General features: G+C 43.0%; 1 protein-coding gene across 1 annotated transcript in view; it reads left to right on the top strand.

Annotated features, from left to right (window-relative positions):
- Nucleotides 1–2,427: 2,427 nt before the first annotated feature.
- The window catches only part of fbn1 (fibrillin 1), a gene marked incomplete at its 5' end in the record, with an annotated part of 56,761 nt that continues 41,959 nt past the window's right edge, over nucleotides 2,428–17,229 (top strand). The window contains 8 exons of the mRNA XM_079217156.1: nucleotides 2,428–2,618; nucleotides 4,264–4,346; nucleotides 5,894–5,992; nucleotides 6,977–7,072; nucleotides 8,013–8,108; nucleotides 13,622–13,819; nucleotides 14,840–14,965; nucleotides 16,158–16,283. Coding sequence (XP_079073282.1) covers nucleotides 2,428–2,618; nucleotides 4,264–4,346; nucleotides 5,894–5,992; nucleotides 6,977–7,072; nucleotides 8,013–8,108; nucleotides 13,622–13,819; nucleotides 14,840–14,965; nucleotides 16,158–16,283 — 1,015 coding nt within the window. The remainder of the gene's footprint in view (nucleotides 2,619–4,263; nucleotides 4,347–5,893; nucleotides 5,993–6,976; nucleotides 7,073–8,012; nucleotides 8,109–13,621; nucleotides 13,820–14,839; nucleotides 14,966–16,157; nucleotides 16,284–17,229) is intronic.

Here is a 17,229-nt window from a genome sequence, read left to right as displayed (position 1 = left end):
CAGAAGAGCTGCAGGGCAAGAAAAAGTCATGACGTGGAGGTATGGAAGCAGAAAGCCTAAGCATTTCAAATTGCATACAGAAGGTCATGGGCAGACAGGAAAGGGAGTTTACAAAGGGAGTAGATTGAGAAATTTATGAAACTGAAGATGGGGCCGCCTCCAATATTTTGGTGGAATGGTTGGGGGTGTTAAAGGGCGTTTTGGGAGGTTGTCTGAGAGAAAGAGCTGCAGTAGCCCAAACAGGACATAAAATAGAGAAAATAAAGAAGCTTTTTGAGGACAGTGATTAGAATTTTTTTTTATCAAAATTGCAGGATTGCACTGTGGGTGTTGCCTGCGTTGTCTTGAGGCAGACAAAGACTCCTGGCAGTCAGTTCAGGAGAAAACGTGGTCTTGTCAGCAGTGATGGAGAGGCCTTGCAGAGGGCAGGACTTTCCAAGGGGGGAAAAAAAGCAGTGCAGTATTGTTGAGACTAAGTTTGAGGTGGTGGGCAAACATCCAACTGGAGATGTTAGCGAGGCTAGTGGAGATGCGTGTCTCAACCTGAGTGTCAGAGGATGTAAAAGAAAAGTTATAGAAGTTAATAATATATATATCTACTATACTGTGCACCAGATGAAACACTACATATGCCGAGGCGAGACGCCTGTTGGAGCAGCTTAGGCAGGTCACCGCCATTTTTTAAAAGGGCTTAGTGTTGCGTTTCAGTGGCACAGCAGAGTGGGTCAACAGAAACAGAAAATGTAATGTTTTGTCTCAGCAAAGTTCTGCGGTGGTCATATTTCATGTAACTGTTGACGTGACCAAAAACTACAAAATTGAATGCGCTAAATCAACACAATCTACTCAATCAAACTCAATGAATAAGTGCAGGTTGAGGCGGTGTTCCAACATGTGTGAGAGGAGAATGTGGATGAATATGAGGAGAAGAAAGAAGGGAAAAAAGCTGATAGTGGAAACTAATGTAGTTGAATATACAGTGTCAAGAGGCTTTAGAGTGATAGCATACTTGAGAGAGGAGCCAGGCTGACTCTATATTTGCTGGGTGTGGCTGCAGACATGAATCAGTGTGTGTGAAAACTATCACTGCACTGGACAAAATTCCTCAAAAGACACAGCATGCACAGTGTATATATGTATAGGACATCCTTCAACACTAGATGAAGAGGATTTAAACCATTTTCTTATTGTATCGCAAGGACTAAATTGGGATTTTGTGAACTAAAGTGTGTCACTTTCATCCTTCTCTGGTACCTGTTTCAAAAGTAAATATACATGGTTTATAAGTTGTAATAATAATGGACTTTTTAGTTGTTTCTCTCCTCCAGCAAGATGCAGGATTACAACTTAGTCCTTTTATTTAATTAGGAAGAACCTTCTGCTGCAAAAAAAGTAATTGATGTATTAACACTTAGTCCTGCATACTTTACCAGCCTAGGGATTTTTGTTCTTATTAATGGTTCATAACTGATATCATTTGTAAATAGTTTACCAACATTAATAAAGCCGTTTTTACACGTTATTAACCCTTTATCTGTTCGCAGGTGGCACATGCCACATTTTACGGTAAAGAGTTAACAGGTGCATTGTTAAAAAATAAAAATAAAACAGATTATTTATCATCTGAAATGAATGCTTTAGAAGCTCTTCTTCCTCCAAACTTCTATGAGTTGACTTTAATGTTCAAAGTCCAAGCTAGTGGTCCAGACCTGAAACTTTTTTTTTTGGCGCACGAGCTTTTGTATCGCGAGAGCAGCGGAAGAAAGAGAAGAGAAAAAAAAGTTTTGGGGAAAGTTGAGCAGAGCAGGGATGAGGAAAGAGCTCTGCTGAGAGGGAGAGACGCAGTGAGTTTTGAAATTCTCATCCTCTGGAATGCATCAGCTCCTCTAACTTATCTGAGCAAAGTCAACACACAACTGGATGCGCACGAGCAGACTGCAGAAGTTACAATGCGCACCTATTTATAGCAGCTCAGCGAAAGGTTTGAGTAACTTTTCTTCTTCTCCGCAGTTTTCTTCTAAACTTTAATTCAGCAGTACCTGCAAGTCAGAGTGAAGTAGTCCTCTGTCGGGTCTGAGGCGAATCTCCTGTTCGGGAGACAAGGTAAAGTAACGACTCACTCGTGCGCAATTTTGCACATAATCCTTTCTACACTGCATGCTTTGCTTTTGCGACTCTGAGCTGAATGATTTTAATGTCAATGTTTAATGGTAGAAGTCATATCACAGCAGCCACCTCTCAGAGTGCAGGAGAGCTGTTTTTCTTTTGTGCGCAGCATCCCTCCTCTGCGTCTTCTCCAAACTTTTTTTTTATTTTTATTGTTTTGCAGCTTTGACTCCAGACTGGATAGGTCGACGGGGCTGGGAAACTAGTTTAGAATACTTTTATTCTCCCGAGCACTGGAGCTGTGTGCACATGAGAGTGGATATGCCCGACAGTAAGTGTAGAGGACGGCTGCTGCAGTTGGCCGTGGCTCTGGTGGCCTTGCTGTCGCTCTGCTCCAAGCTTGGAGACGCTGCGGAGGTGGTGGACACCGAGGGCAGCGAGACGATGACCAAGCAGACCGACTCCAGAACCAGCAGGGCCAAGAGGAGGGGAGGTTCAGACGTCCTCAGAGGGTAATGTGAACTATGATAATCCCTTTTAGTCCCATTTTGGAACATTTTCCTATTCTAACACTGTATGGCAGTTTTAATTTAATTTAAATGAGCATCTTCATGTGTGTTTTAGAGCAGGTGTCTTCCTACGTAGAACTCCTTCATGATCATTGAATGTCAGAAACACTTTTTTTTTAATAAGGCAGGCTGAGACCCATTAGTGACCTTGTCTGTGATGGGAAGTTCAGAGTAATTAAATACTGGCAAGAATATCACATTCCTGCTGAATGCAATAATAAATGACATGCAAACAAAGGAGGCCATTGGTCGTGTGTGGCTGTGGCAGAGAGAGAGAGAAAGAGAGAGAGAGAGAGAGAGAGAGAGAGAGAGAGAGAGAGAGAGAGAGAGAATGAGGGAGAGACTAACAGTCTAATCCCTCTGGCCAAAAACACCACACCCCAGTTGTGGATAAATCACATCTGCAGCTGTACACAGTGGGTCACTGCTGGAGAGGTTATGTGCATGTGTGTATGGAGAGAGAGAGCGCGAGAGAGAGAGAAAAAAGAACAGAACAGAAAGAACTTGTGTGTCCAGCGATGACAGCAAACAGCTGATGAAGGTCACACTGTAGACAGCTCAATGAGCATCCTCCAAAGGCCTTTTTATTTGACATGCTTTGGCTTCATTTATCAGAACATCTGGGTTCAGAGGAATGAAGTGCACACAGGCTGCATACTGTGTCACACTGACTTAACAGACATCCAGGTTTCATTTTTCACCTCGATCTGTTTGGAGTTACACCGTACAGTTTATCCACTGACCCCTGGGTCTCTACACGCCCTTACACATTCACATATGTAGTAGACCTGTTTCGGACCTGTAGGTGGCAGGATGGCTGAGGCATTCACTTCCATGTCAGATGGAATCTTTTTTATTTTTTTTATTTTACAGGTGCATCAAATATATTAAAACACCTCATGCAGCATAACATTTTCCTCACCGACGATATTTTGTATTGGGAAGTGCCAAATGCGGCACGGCAGGCCGCGCCCTACAGTAGCAAGAGCACCGCAAGGAGCACACACACCAGTCCAGTGGTTCCCAACATACGGTTTGAGACCCCCACAGTGGGTCACAAGATGAATCTAAGGGGTCACTCAATAATTGCAGGGGTAAATAATACATTTTATTGTGTACTTTCTTTTGAAATACTTCGTAGATTTACCTATTCAGGACCAAAAAGGAAGGGTAGATAGATCAGTCTTTGATTGAGCTGCTCATTAATCATGACACCTCCGATGAAGGTCATAAGTAGGCTTGGAAAACGTGTGCATAAACATCATTTCAGTATTATGGGCAGGGCCTTGCTAATCCTGCAAACGTCACTGGAATTTTGAGTGATGGTGAGCATGTGATGACAGAAGTTTGATCCTGTTGAAGTGTCCTTATTACCGCTGCATTTGAGGATTCTGCAGAGGGGGTACAGTGTTAGTTACAGTATGTGGGTCAAGGATCTAAAGACTGAGGGTGTTGCCTGTTGGACAGGTTGTAAAGCCCTCAAAGACAGATCTGTGATGATGGTCTTTATGAATAAAATGGACTTGACTTGAGAGCGATCTGAACTGTATATTGGATTATTGACCTTCTGATGCTGCGTCTTCCTCAGACCAAATGTGTGTGGCTCAAGGAACAACGCCTACTGCTGCCTAGGCTGGAAGACTCTGACTGGAGGAAACCAGTGCATTGTTCGTAAGTATCGCCTCCATTATTCCTGTATCGATTTAAATTCAGAATTTAAATTTAAGTAGAATTTTTAACTCTTCATGAACGTCACAGGCTGTTCAGATTCCAGCACCCTGCTGTTTTTTATTGGAGCCATCCGGTAACAGAGTGTTACACACCTGGGATGCAAAGGGAATGCACGTTGGAAAAAAAACAGAAATGGGACTCATGCAGAACATACTTTTATTTTATTTATTTGCAGCACATAATAAATAAATTAATCTTTTGTCTCAACAGTATCTAATTAATATAGCAGGAATACAATACACTGTACTATGTTATTATACTTTGCTTTATTAATGCACTTATTTAATGAGTTTATCATATAATAAACCAACATTGATGACACTGCCAAACCTTCAGAAGTTTTGTTGCATTCAGATGGTTCAAAGTTGCAACAGGTAAATAAGTAAGCTAACAGTTTTGGTATACATACCAGTTTAAATCATCATTAGATTAATTTATTAGCAATAACTTATAATAACAATAATGTAAAACAAAATTTAGAAGAATCTTTAGTTCTGAGACTCACCTGTCTTTTCTATACAGGTATCTTTTTGGGTTATATGATGCCAAATATTTGTCCACTTGCTAAATAAATAATGGGACTCATCAATTGGACCTAATTTAGGTACAAAACAAATATTTAAAGGTGTTGTATAATTGCAATAAGCCGATAACATGCCATACAACTAGTGGGAATTGTTCATTCATTTTGGTCCATTTCCTCTGGTGGTTTCTTTTTCTTTCTTTTTTTCTTTTTGTATTTCCTCCCCACCCCTTTCCCTCTCTTTCTCTCTCTCTCTCTCCTTCTATCTCTCTCTCTCTCCCTCCCTCTCTCTCCCTCTATCTCTCTCTCTCTCCCTCCCTCTCTCTCCCTCTCCCTCTCAGTAGACAGGAAGGTCTGAGGGGCTATAGAGTTGTGTGATTGCAGTCTGTCGGGTCGGCTGGCCGGATGCCTGTCGCGGCTCTAATGACATTGTTTAGCAGTGGGGTTCAGGGAGTAGGGGTCAGTGGCTGGACTCTACCTGATGGGAGCTGGGTGCAGGGGACCATGCCAACAACAATCTGTGGGAAAGAGAACAACTGAGCGAAAACAGCTAGCGCGCACTGAATACACACACTGGTAGACATTTATGGCAACAAAACTCAAAGAAGAAAATAGCTCGATACCGTTGCCAATTGGGCTTCTATAACTTAACCAGGATGAAGGTGAAAAGGAAGGTTTGGCCATATTTGGACTGTGGTCTGTTTTAGTTTTGAAATATTATAGAAGAGAGTTCAGTATGATGTTTAGATCATGGCATACGTTGAACCAAATGAAACTCAAACCTGAAATTCAAAACAAGCAGTGGGACAGGCTGACAAGCAACAGATACATAACATGAATGTTCTCTCACGCACAATCAAGACAAATCCTGGCACCGTAAAGTGAGCATTGGACTGTTACTTTATCTTGCACCTGAAGGAAGTTTGTTATGTTGTTTGACCGAGTGTCATGTTCTCCTTTGCAGCGATCTGCCGGAGTTCATGTGGAGATGGTTTCTGCTCCAGACCCAACATGTGCACCTGCCCCAACGCCCAGATCGCCCCATCCTGTGGATCCAAGTCAGGTCGTTAAACATCACCTCCCCTTTCCCACGGAGTGAACTCCTTTAAAGCTTGCTATCATCAGCTTTATTGGTTTTATAATATAGAGTGCATAGATGGAGGCGTTCACTGGTATTTGGCCAATAGATAAACACAGTAATGGTATATTTTATGGAAATAGGAGAATATGTCGAAACATTGTTTTTTGGAAAGCGCGGCCTAGACCACACCCCCGTCTTTGCATCTAAAAAAATAAAGGAGCTGAAGAACAAACCTTTCACCATACAGTAACAACAATGCCATGCAGTGACCGATTATAGATGACAGAAAACATGCAGTCTTGTCATATCTTATGATAAAAATGAAAGAGGTTGTAATTGGCTCAGGTATTTTGAGTTCAGACAGCAGTGTGCCATCTGCATCTTTTTTATGAAGTTTTCTTCTCCTCATCACGAGTAATGAGCACTAACTAGCATGGCACAAAAGTACGAGATACTAAGCCAAAAAAAACATCCCTTGAAACTGCGTCATGCAATTGATCTACCGTAGATGTTGCCATCACGTTCTTGCAAATAGCGGTCAATCTTGTGGGTTGTGTGTGTGTGTGTTTGTGTGTGTGTGTGTGTGTGTGTGTGTGTGTGTGTGTGTGTGTGTGTGTGTGTGTGTGGGTGTGTGTGTGTATTTGTGTGAGCGTGTGCGTGTGTGAGCATGTGAGCGTGTGTGTGCGTGAGCGTGAGTGAGTCCTTTTGGGTGTGTGTGTGCTTTGGAAGATGTCCACAGTCAACATCTCCTCCATGTTGCTCTTCATGCAGCTCAACCCAATGCGCTCATCTGTTTGCACACCATAAATGTCGAGGAAATTATATCTGAGCATGACTTTGGAGTTCAGAATGCATTCTGTTTGCGTTGTAAATCTAATATGCAGCGCAAATTTGTGTGCTTTAACTCGCAACATTGCTCTGTGTGTAAATGTCTGCGTGTGTGTGTTTGTGCTGTTGTGCCCACAGTCCAGCACTGTAATGTCCGGTGTATGAACGGAGGAACATGTGCCGAGGACAACTGCCAGTGCCAGAAAGGATACGTGGGAAACCACTGTGGTCAACGTAAGGATCATCCTGAAAATACAACAGCTGTGACACACTTTAATAATGTCTTGTATTGTTTTAACATTAATGTCCTTGATTCATTTAAGATAGATATATATAACCTAAGCCTGAGTTGAGTGCTAATTAGCTGATGTTAGCATACTATCAAGCTTAACTGAGACGTGAGCATGGTAAACATTAGACTTGCTAAATAACAGCATGTGGACATTTTCATGTCAGCGTTAGCATGTAGCTAAAAAATGCTGTGCCCAAGTACTGCCCCCCAGGGCTCCTTTAACAGATATTTTTAACCATCATTCCTATTAGTAACTAGAAAAGTGATCTCCACACAGGCTCAGGACTGGCGGAGTTTATAACAACTCTTATAACAACTCTTTACTTGCTGAGACGTGCTCACGGCAACATTTCTGGAACAAAGAGCGGCAAGGCAAGAAAAGAGAGCAGTCAGACGCAAAGCCAGACTTATTTGGAAAAGAAAACAAAGTAAAGCCAGACTTATTTGGAAAAGAAAACAAAGTCAAACTGTAAAATGATGAATTAAACTGTTTTAAACATCTGTTACAGTGTGCAGATCATGTTCCTGATTCAACTTGCATACTTACTTAGTTGTGTGAGCTGTTTTCAGTTTTCCCGTGTAATGAAGGATCATTGCCAGCATTCTGGGTTTTACCTCCAAATAAAGTGGTTTAGATAATGTGCCTTAGTTTGTCTGTGGCTGGTCCGATCAATGGGCGCTCTGTTTGTTGCCCCATCTGACTTCTTTTTAGCGATGTTGTCATGTTCCCAGATATCTGCCATTAATTTAGTGACTGCATCGTGACCATAACCAATAGAAATGATGGGCTACAAACAACGTTCTAGAAACCTCAAATATCCTGTGAATTCTCTCTCATTTTGTCCTCAATCTTTGTTTGTTTTTCTCTCTTTCCTTCTCCAGCGGTTTGTGAAAATGGCTGTCTTAATGGAGGAAGGTGTGTGGCTCCCAACCGATGTGTGTGTACCTACGGCTTCACCGGGGCTCAGTGTGAGAGAGGTAATGAGCGCCAAACTTACTTTTTGCCTTTCCCCATCTCAACCTACATCTCTGTGCTCTACATTCATGACTTAATACTCATCAAGTGTTTGTATTTTTAAGCCACATGTGCTGCTTATGTTACAACGTGACTTGGCACTGACATTTTTTTTCTTCAAATTCTTGCTTAGTCATGCCACCAGCACCAGGAATGTGGTTTGTTGTGGAGCATTTGCATGTCAAGCTTGAGCTCAGAAATGACAATTATTTTTCACATCTGTTCTCAAACAACACTCTGGGGAATGAAACGTCTTTCTAAATATGCGCTGTTTGTTAACTGAAGACCTCCCAACCTCCTGTGGTTGCTCTCTTGCACATGAGAGCAAAGGCTCCAAAGTATGCCTGTGCTTGGGGTCTGTGGCGGTGATGACTTGTAGAGGTCAAAGATGTGACCTTGTAAAGCTAATATTTGGATTGGCAGCAGTGCTCCTAATTAGTAACGTTCTTTTTAATGAGACCATGCTTCAAAGGGCTGTCTGTCGGGTCTGGATGAGGATTGCTCCTTTAGTTTACTTTAGTGTTTTCTTCAACCCTGCAACTCATAAGACACTATCTGATTGCCTGGTTCGCGCCAGGTCTTATCTGCTGAAGCACACTTCTACATGTTGTGACTTTGGTTTCCACTCTTTCCTGTGGAAGCTTGGCCAAAGAGCTCCTGAGACTGTGAAGGAATTCAAATTCAGCACACAGTATCTTCTCGATGTTCATACTTTTCAGGGAACACAAGAAATCTCTGCAATGCTCTGCTGTTGTGTCTCGTGTGGTATTTCTGATGAAGTGGTGTACGGGCCACATCTGTTTGTCTTGTCAGGTGAAAAGCATGCAAGCTGGCCACTCACAGTCTGCTGCTTTATGAATGATAGTTTGTTTCTTGTCTGCTATAGTGAGAGTGTTGTTCTATGATTGAAACAGGCAGACTTTTTGTTGCGTGTGTGTTTGTGTGGGAACAGCTGCTAGAAAACCAACTTCCGTCTGCTATCAGTCATCTTAACATAGTTCTGAATATATCTGTAGAGCTTCTCAAAAGTGAGGATCTGCTGTTTTTCTCTTTTGTATTATTATTAATTGAATATTTTGGGGTTTTGAAGCTATTTGATATCATGTTTAGATTCGGAGACTTGTGTTGAGCTTTATTTACGACACATTTTAGTTATCAACTATAACAAAATCAGCCTTGTAAATTGATCAGTTATTCGTTCCTTCGTCTTGCATTTGGTTGCACCAAGAGAGGTGGAGAAAGTAGACCAACGGATACGGTGGCATTTTGGGTTAGGTTACTTTCATTGGAATTTCCTTGGCTAGTATCCATCCCCTCCCAAGGGAAAGCCATTGTGCTCTCACACAAACACAAGTACATGCATAAAGTGCATGTGTCCACACATCCATGCGCACATGCACAACCCCACACTGTTTTTAATGCAATTTACAAAACTGTGCCCCATTACGGCCTGATCTTATCAGATTAACAAAAACACAAGGTTTTCCACAAACCAGAGGAAAAGTAGCTGCATTCAAGAGGTTGTCTTGTGGAAAGATCCTGGTGCAATCAGGGCTGCTCAACATGAACACATCACCACTGCGAAGCAGTGAGACTATGAGCTGTGTGCTGCTGCCAAAGTGACTGGCAATCTGCTGACCAGTGGTCCCACCACCAGGCACAGCTGACTGCAGTGAAAATGCAGCCTGGTACATCAACGTGTTCTTTGTTGGTTACAAACGTGATTTAGGTCGGAATGTGGGATTGGTGAGATCCTGCCGCAATGCTGCTGATCGCACGTAGGGCTCTCGGCTCCTGCTGCAGAGTCGCTGGGCTGCGGAGCAATAAAGTTGAGTTTTCGGTGTGACGCCATCGAGTTCACTTGGGATGGCGGTGAAAGACTGGCCTGAAAAGTGGTAACACGTGAGTTACACAGTCGATAAGTCAGCAGTCAGAGCACAACGGGGAAGCCTGTCAGTCAGCTGAGGGGCTCTCTTGTCTCTTAATGCCTCACTGACTCTGGCTCTGTTCTAGCCCAATGCAAACCTCAGTAGATAGATAACCAAGTGTGTGTCTGTGTGTGTGTGTCTTTGAGTGTGTGCTTAACTTGTTAGCCCTGGGAGGATGGAGAAATCTGCTGACGGGCCAATAGGGAAGGCCCCACCCAGATATAAGACCCCATAGCACATGCATGGACACACAGATGTGTGTGCACAAAATGTTAAGGCATGTAAGGATGCTGTGAACACCATCTGCAAGGAGGTAGATTAGGTGGATATGGAAAAACTGGATGGATGTTTGTGTGTTTGTGTGTGTGTGTGTGTGTGTGTGTGTGTGTGTGTGTGTGTGTGTGTGTGTGTGTGTGTGTGTGTGTGTGTACACACATTTTGGAGTTAATCCAGGAAACTCTTTTGATCAACTTCCCTGCAGGCTTCCCCCTGTTCACACCAAGGCTGTTGTTGTGCATAAAGTCATCGATCATTGAGGAAGCCAGCATTTCTATTTTGTTGCAAAAGTAACTGAACCTCTGCACAGACATGAAATCACCTACTAATGAGCGTCAAAACAAACTATCCGATCCCATATTGAGATGCATGTTTAGCTACCATAATATGCAAACATGTTTCCAAAAGTAGAGCAGAAAAGCAAAAAACAAGAGCGGCATTTTTGTAAGTTTTGTTCTGTTGAGATCATCTCTGGCTAGACTGCGGATGAGGGGCTGGGACATTGGCTTAGATTCTGTGTGTGTGTGTGTGTGTGTGTGTGTGTGTGTGTGTGTGTGTGTGTGTGTGTGTGTGTGTGTGTGTGTGTGTGTGTGTGAATTTGAGTGTGTTTGTGTGTGAACATATGCGATTGCTCCCAGATGTAGAGGACATGGGTGGATCCCCCAGATGTATGAAGTTCACAGAGAGACAGTGAGATGACAGATGAAATGACAACACTTTCACCCTACAGCTGTCCGCCGCTCCCTGTTTACCTCAGCTGACTGTTTAAGTGCTGCACTTGTATTTGCTTTATTTCATGCTCAGATCTTTGTGTTTTTAGTGTTTGCTCTCCTCCACTAACAGTTGTAATGAACAGGTATTATGTCAGATGGATTATGTGTGGCAGCCCAACTGTAATAACACATAAACCTTAATCTGATGAAAAGAGAAACTTGAGTTCTTTACACAGTCTGCTGTACTTATGTGGGCGCCATGTAAAAACTTTCCATAGCTCCTGTAATTGCTTTTTCCTATACGGTGTATTGCTTTGTTGTTGTAGGTAAGGCACATAATGTACGCTTTAAGTAAATACAGAAGATACCTGGCAGCCGGTTCGGTTTGTTGTCTGGAGAAAGGTTTTGCTTAAAATTACGACAAGGAACTTTTATTTTGTGCTGATTTGGGGGTCCCTGTGGATGAAAGTGGTAGTGTTTCCAAGCACCAGAGTCCCTTTAAGAAACTCTAATTTCAATGCAGCGGGATCTGTCAATCTACCCCGCTCAATCCTGATTCTGCCTCACTTTCCTCCAGCAGCCTGGTGTCAGAGCAACGAGGCGAAGCTCTGCTCCTGGCGGAGGAGGAGACACTGCTGATGGGCGCCGAGCGTTTATGTAGTTTATGTAGTTCATATATAGTCATCAGTTTTAGTTTCATACTGTGACTTTAAGTGAAATTGTGTTATTTCATGATTGATAGATTGTTTTTTAAAGGATTGAATGTTTGACATTTTGGGCTTTCTTGCATAGAGATTAAGAAGAATTTTACAGGGGGCTTTGTGCAGGACGATCAATCTTCTCATCTAACCATTCCTTAAATGTTCTAGCTGGGCCAGCTTGTGCTATGTCAAATTTACTGTCCTTGTACTATATCTTTTAAAATAGTTTTGTTACAATGCATCATATGATCTGAGTTTAGATGGCATTAATCTTGCAATTTAATCTTCAAAATAGCGAGTACTAGCTTTCTGGTAGCTCTCTCTGAAATGGTCCACAATGCAATTATCAAGTAAAGTACAAGTACCTCAAAACTGTACTTGAGTAAATGTACTTAGTTACATTCCTCGGCTGGGTGAACAGAGAAGTAGACTAAGGATTAAAAGCATTTGGTCCCCAGTAGAGCCAGAGCGAGAGGGAGTGAGAAAGAGAAGGAGAGATGACCCAGTTCTGTTTCACACAGCGCTGGTGCCACAGGCAGAGAGACCGTGGAGGCTGTGGTGCACGTGACGGATCTGGGCTGGGCCCCTGTCCACACGGGAAACGCACAATGTCTCGTTTGTTTTAAACGACTGCGCCGTTGGAACTGGTCTCTCTCTTTCCTCTCGCCGTCTGTTGTCTGCCGTGAAATGTGGAAATGATTTTTGCTTCTGGATCTCGGCCAGATTCTTTTGGGAGGGATGAGTTTTTCACTCTCTCTTTCTCTCCAGACCCTATCTCTGTTTCGCCATCTTCCAAACCCCTCACCTGATAAGATTCGGTGATTTTGTTGAATCCGTGGGGAGTTTGCAGCTAAGGAGTGGTGTTTGAAGGGAGGATGAAGAGTGGTTAGATGCATGCAAGCAGTGGGATCAAGGGAATGAGGAATAAACCAGTTTGAAGGGGAGGTGAGGTGAAGAATCTTGACGAAGGGACTTTCTTTACACACTTGAGCTCATATTTATTAAGCTATTTAGTGTGTAACTCTAGGCTACTGTTGCTAGCGGCCAAAATCACCCACTGTACTCTGCAGACGTGCCCTGTCAATCATCCGCTGCTAGCCTTAGGGATGATCAATTCCCTAGATTGTGTATTACTCGAAAAATGAGAAAAAGCAGCATACTCCATGGTGAATGTGTGAAATTGCCTTCAAGTACAATACAGGCAACTAAAGAACTGATGATCATATATCATGTGCACCAGACTGATTTTTCATTGTCTCTGTTTATTCTAGCTTGTGTCTTTTACTCTCCACATCCGCCCACACAATTTTAAAAGGTTTTCCAGACCCTTTCCCTATTTCTGCTTTTCTCTATCACACGCACACACACACACACACACACACACACACACACACACACACACACACACACACACACACACACACACACACACACACACACACACACACACACACACACACACACACAACGCACATGTACGTACAATGCACCTGAGAGCCAGACCGATTAAAGTGCCAGGAACAGACAATGCATTCTTTATGGAGTGTGTCCGCTCTGCAGCTCTTTCATCACATATAATGTAAGGGAGTTGTAATGTTGTGCAAAATTGCATTCAGGTTGAGCGTTTGTTTGTGTATGCCAGACAATCATTCACTCACAGAATCAAGAAAAAATTCAGGTTCTTGGTTCAGGTGCTTTTTTTTGTACTTAAAATTCCACAGACTTCAACCAATGGAAGATTTATCTTCCTTTTTACGTGTCAGACTTGCAACCAAAGTTTGCTGTTTTGTGTGTGTACTTGAAATAAAGAAACAAATTGAAGTTCCCACAAAAGCAAACTCTTGCTTTGCCTCTGCAGACTACCGCACTGGGCCGTGCTTCGCCTCGGTGCATAACCAGATGTGTCAGGGCCAGCTCACAGGCATTGTGTGCACAAAGAATTTGTGCTGCGCCACAGTGGGACGGGCGTGGGGTCACCCCTGTGAGATGTGTCCAGCCCAGCCTCAACCCTGCCGCAGAGGGTTCATACCAAACCACCGCACCGGGGCGTGCCAAGGTAAAGTCTGTTCCTCATCATCTCTGTCTCTTTTTCTGTTTTTGTCTCTCAGTCATCCTCCTTCCCATCTCCTTCTTCAGGTGAAGTGCTGCTTCTATTCTCTGCCGTTTTAACTCCTTCTCCCTCTTTGTCTGCCTTTGCCTCTCTCCCTCTGTCGTCCCCTCATCTCTACCCATCATCCCCTCTCCAGAGGATTAGTTCTAATTGGGTTAAATTGGGGTTGGTGGCAGTGCCTCCCACATGTGTATGGAATGCCCGCAGACACCCGCTGTGGCGGGACTGTCAGAGTCAGTAACACGGGTCAGTGGCGGTGCCATGTGGGAGAGCTCATTTAGGGTAAGACGGCCCTCTGCCTGTCTGCTCCAGACCCAACAACATCAGAACCTCTGCAGGGGAGGCGGACCTGAGCCAGGACCCAGAGCAACATGGAGAGCTCCGAGACTGCATCAGCCTCCTGGAGGTTTTCAGCCTAAAACCTAGATTTTATTCTGTCAAATTCATTCAATTATTTTAATTTAGCCATCAATTGCAACTCTCAAAGTTACAGATTTCAAGATTTTTTTCTCTCTCAAAAGTTATTGAATAGTTAGATTGATTGACTAACCCAGTGCTCAAAATCAACTCTCTAATGACGGTATTGTATGTAACCACAACTATTACCTCCTGTCTGACTGTAGACCTGTCTTTTCTATATTTCTATCTCTTCCTTGGTCTACTTGGCTTTGGTTTCTGTTCCTCCTACAGGAGATATTCCTCCTCTCACTTTCTCACTCTCTTCTACCTTGTCACTCAGTTGATTGCAGGAAGGTCAGAGCCAGACTCTTAAAACAGACCCAGTTTCAATCCAGGCACATCCAGACGTGTGCATATCTCTGTGTTAATGTTAGTCCGCGTGTGTGTGTTGCCCTCTTGCCCCTGTTCTGAGTTTATGTTTGATCATCTATTTATAATTTTCCTCATTTTGTACATTTAAGCAATGTGTGCCCATGTGTGTATTAACTGTATGCTCTGTATGTACAGATGTGGATGAGTGCCAGGCCATCCCTGGCATCTGTGAAGGAGGAAACTGTATCAACACAGTGGGATCCTTTGAATGTAAATGCCCCGCTGGGCACAAGTTCAACGAGGTCTCACAGAAATGTGACGGTAGGAATCAAGCAGCCATCACATTAAAACTGTGAAATGTCTGACTTTCAGTGTGTGCTTGAATGACAGGGTAGACTCAAATAAATTATTTTAAAAGCTCCCAGTTAACAATGTGAAAGTAGAGTTAAAAGCCACATCCTTCTAGATGTGGTTAACTTCACCTCAGCTGCGGTATTTTGATTATTACTTTGTGGGGAAAGACCACACATAAGCCACTTTGCCCTTCCCTTAAAATACGTTTAATTAAACCAAAGCAGCATTCAGCTTTCTCTCAATAATCCTGTTTCACACTTAATTGTGAGGCTTGCAAGAGGCTTTTCCCCCAATATACGCGTGTTAAAGAGAGACTATGTAACTTTTGAAAGTCTAAATAATACTGTTTTCCTCATACAAATACAACATTGATGAGCAATAAATACACTCAAGGGTTTTGTTGCTTTAACCTTATTTGGTCTGGTCTGACCAGTAGCTTATGGAAGCAAATGTTAGCTGAGGTTAGTAAATGTAAATAGTGCTGTGTATAATACACATTTCTGAGTCACTTTCCTGATTCTTCTTCATAACATTTGGCATTTTAGTTAAATACTACTTCAAAACAACTTCTCAACCAGGTATCTCAATGCATGCTATGAATCAAGAGACCTAATTAACAACTTCAGAATTATTAGATCACAATCTATTTTTTACTTTATAATTGTGGCCCTGACTCTGCATCCCTTCTAGTCCTCACATAAAGACCCACAGTTAGCCTGTGTAAAATATTGGCTCATTAAGACCTGAATATGAACATTTCCAGACCAAGTTTTACTCTAGTGGCACTCATTTGCAGAGTAAAATATGTGCTATGTTTTGCCCAGAAATAATTGCCGGAAAACTTCTGCACTGTGTAAAAGACATTTTGAACGGGTCTAAGTTACAGTGTATTTCTTAACAGACTTTGTGCAATGGTGCTAACAGATGAGCAGCTACAGAGGCCCCTGGATTTAATATCCTGTGACAATGTCTTATTTCCATGGCCCCTGCCAACATGTGCTCAAGTCACTTTTGAAAGCATTAAAATTTCATCTGAATCGCTTTCATCAAAAGTTACTGTGCAGTTTTGGACAAACAGGAAGTGATCTAAAATGTTTTGAGAAATACTTGACGTCTCCTCTCCTCTCCTCTCCTCTCCTCTCCTCTCCTCTCTCTGTAGATCTGGACGAGTGTGCAAACATTCCAGGTCTCTGTGGTGTAGGTGAATGCTCTAATACTGCCGGCAGCTACTTCTGCAAGTGTCCCCAGGGATATTACACCTCCTCGGATGGATCCAAGTGTATAGGTGAGCCGCCTGTCGCACTGGCTGTCATACCTCTCCGATGGATAATCGCCTGCTTTGTATTTGCTTTGGTTCGTTGTTACTTGGATAGATGAAATATGAGAAGAAGCAGTTGAGCAAAGAAGGTGCTTTCCTTTTTCCACCCTATTTTGGTTCTTCCCCCTTTATGCCTGGCGCCGAGCGCAGGAAGAAGTGAAATCTGTCCAACGTCCCAGCTGGTAGAATTTAGGTCAGTAGTCACTTGTTTCTAGTTCCACAACAATGAGCTATATTCTCTTTAAACTGAGGAGGAGACATGACGAGAGAAGTAAAATGAACTCCTCTTGTGCTTAGGTGACTTTGTTTTTTGACATTACAGTGTGTGTGCGTCTTTCTATCAGTGTGTGCATGCTGGGAGGTTGATAGCAGTCTTGCACGCGCACACATACACACACAATCACCAGAAAAGCCTGTTAAGCTCACAGGTTCAGCTCAGTTTGACCCAAAACAGACCAGGAAGGAATTTGGGTCAGAATAGACCATTAGATGTACACGCACACACTCTTACGTGCATGTATACACACATGCATTCGCACACAAACATATGCAAACCCACGCTCAGATTACCCCCCCACACCCCCAGGAGAGGATGTTTGCAAGAAAGGAATGTTTGACTCTTTTGCTCCAGAAAACTGTTGCGCCAAACATTTTAGTTTGTTTCCCATGCAGGAACGTCTGCTCCGACCCCTGAAGGGCCCAACTGTTTTTCCTTCAAACCAACTCTACGATCGCCTGACATCTTGTCAAACGTAACCAAGCAATCAGGAGTGCAGCCTGTCAGTTTCTCCATGTGAATACGCTGGATGGGCTGGGTGTGAAACAAGACATGATATATTTATGTTAATAGAGAACCTGAGTGTTAGTCATACTGGTGCACAGTGCCAGAAACTGCAGGATGTAGGAAAGGTTC

Source organism: Taurulus bubalis (genome assembly GCF_910589615.1).
Source record: "Taurulus bubalis genome assembly, chromosome: 4".
NCBI classification, from domain to species: Eukaryota; Metazoa; Chordata; class Actinopteri; order Perciformes; family Cottidae; genus Taurulus; species Taurulus bubalis.
This window is presented reverse-complemented; position numbering and strand designations above follow the sequence as displayed.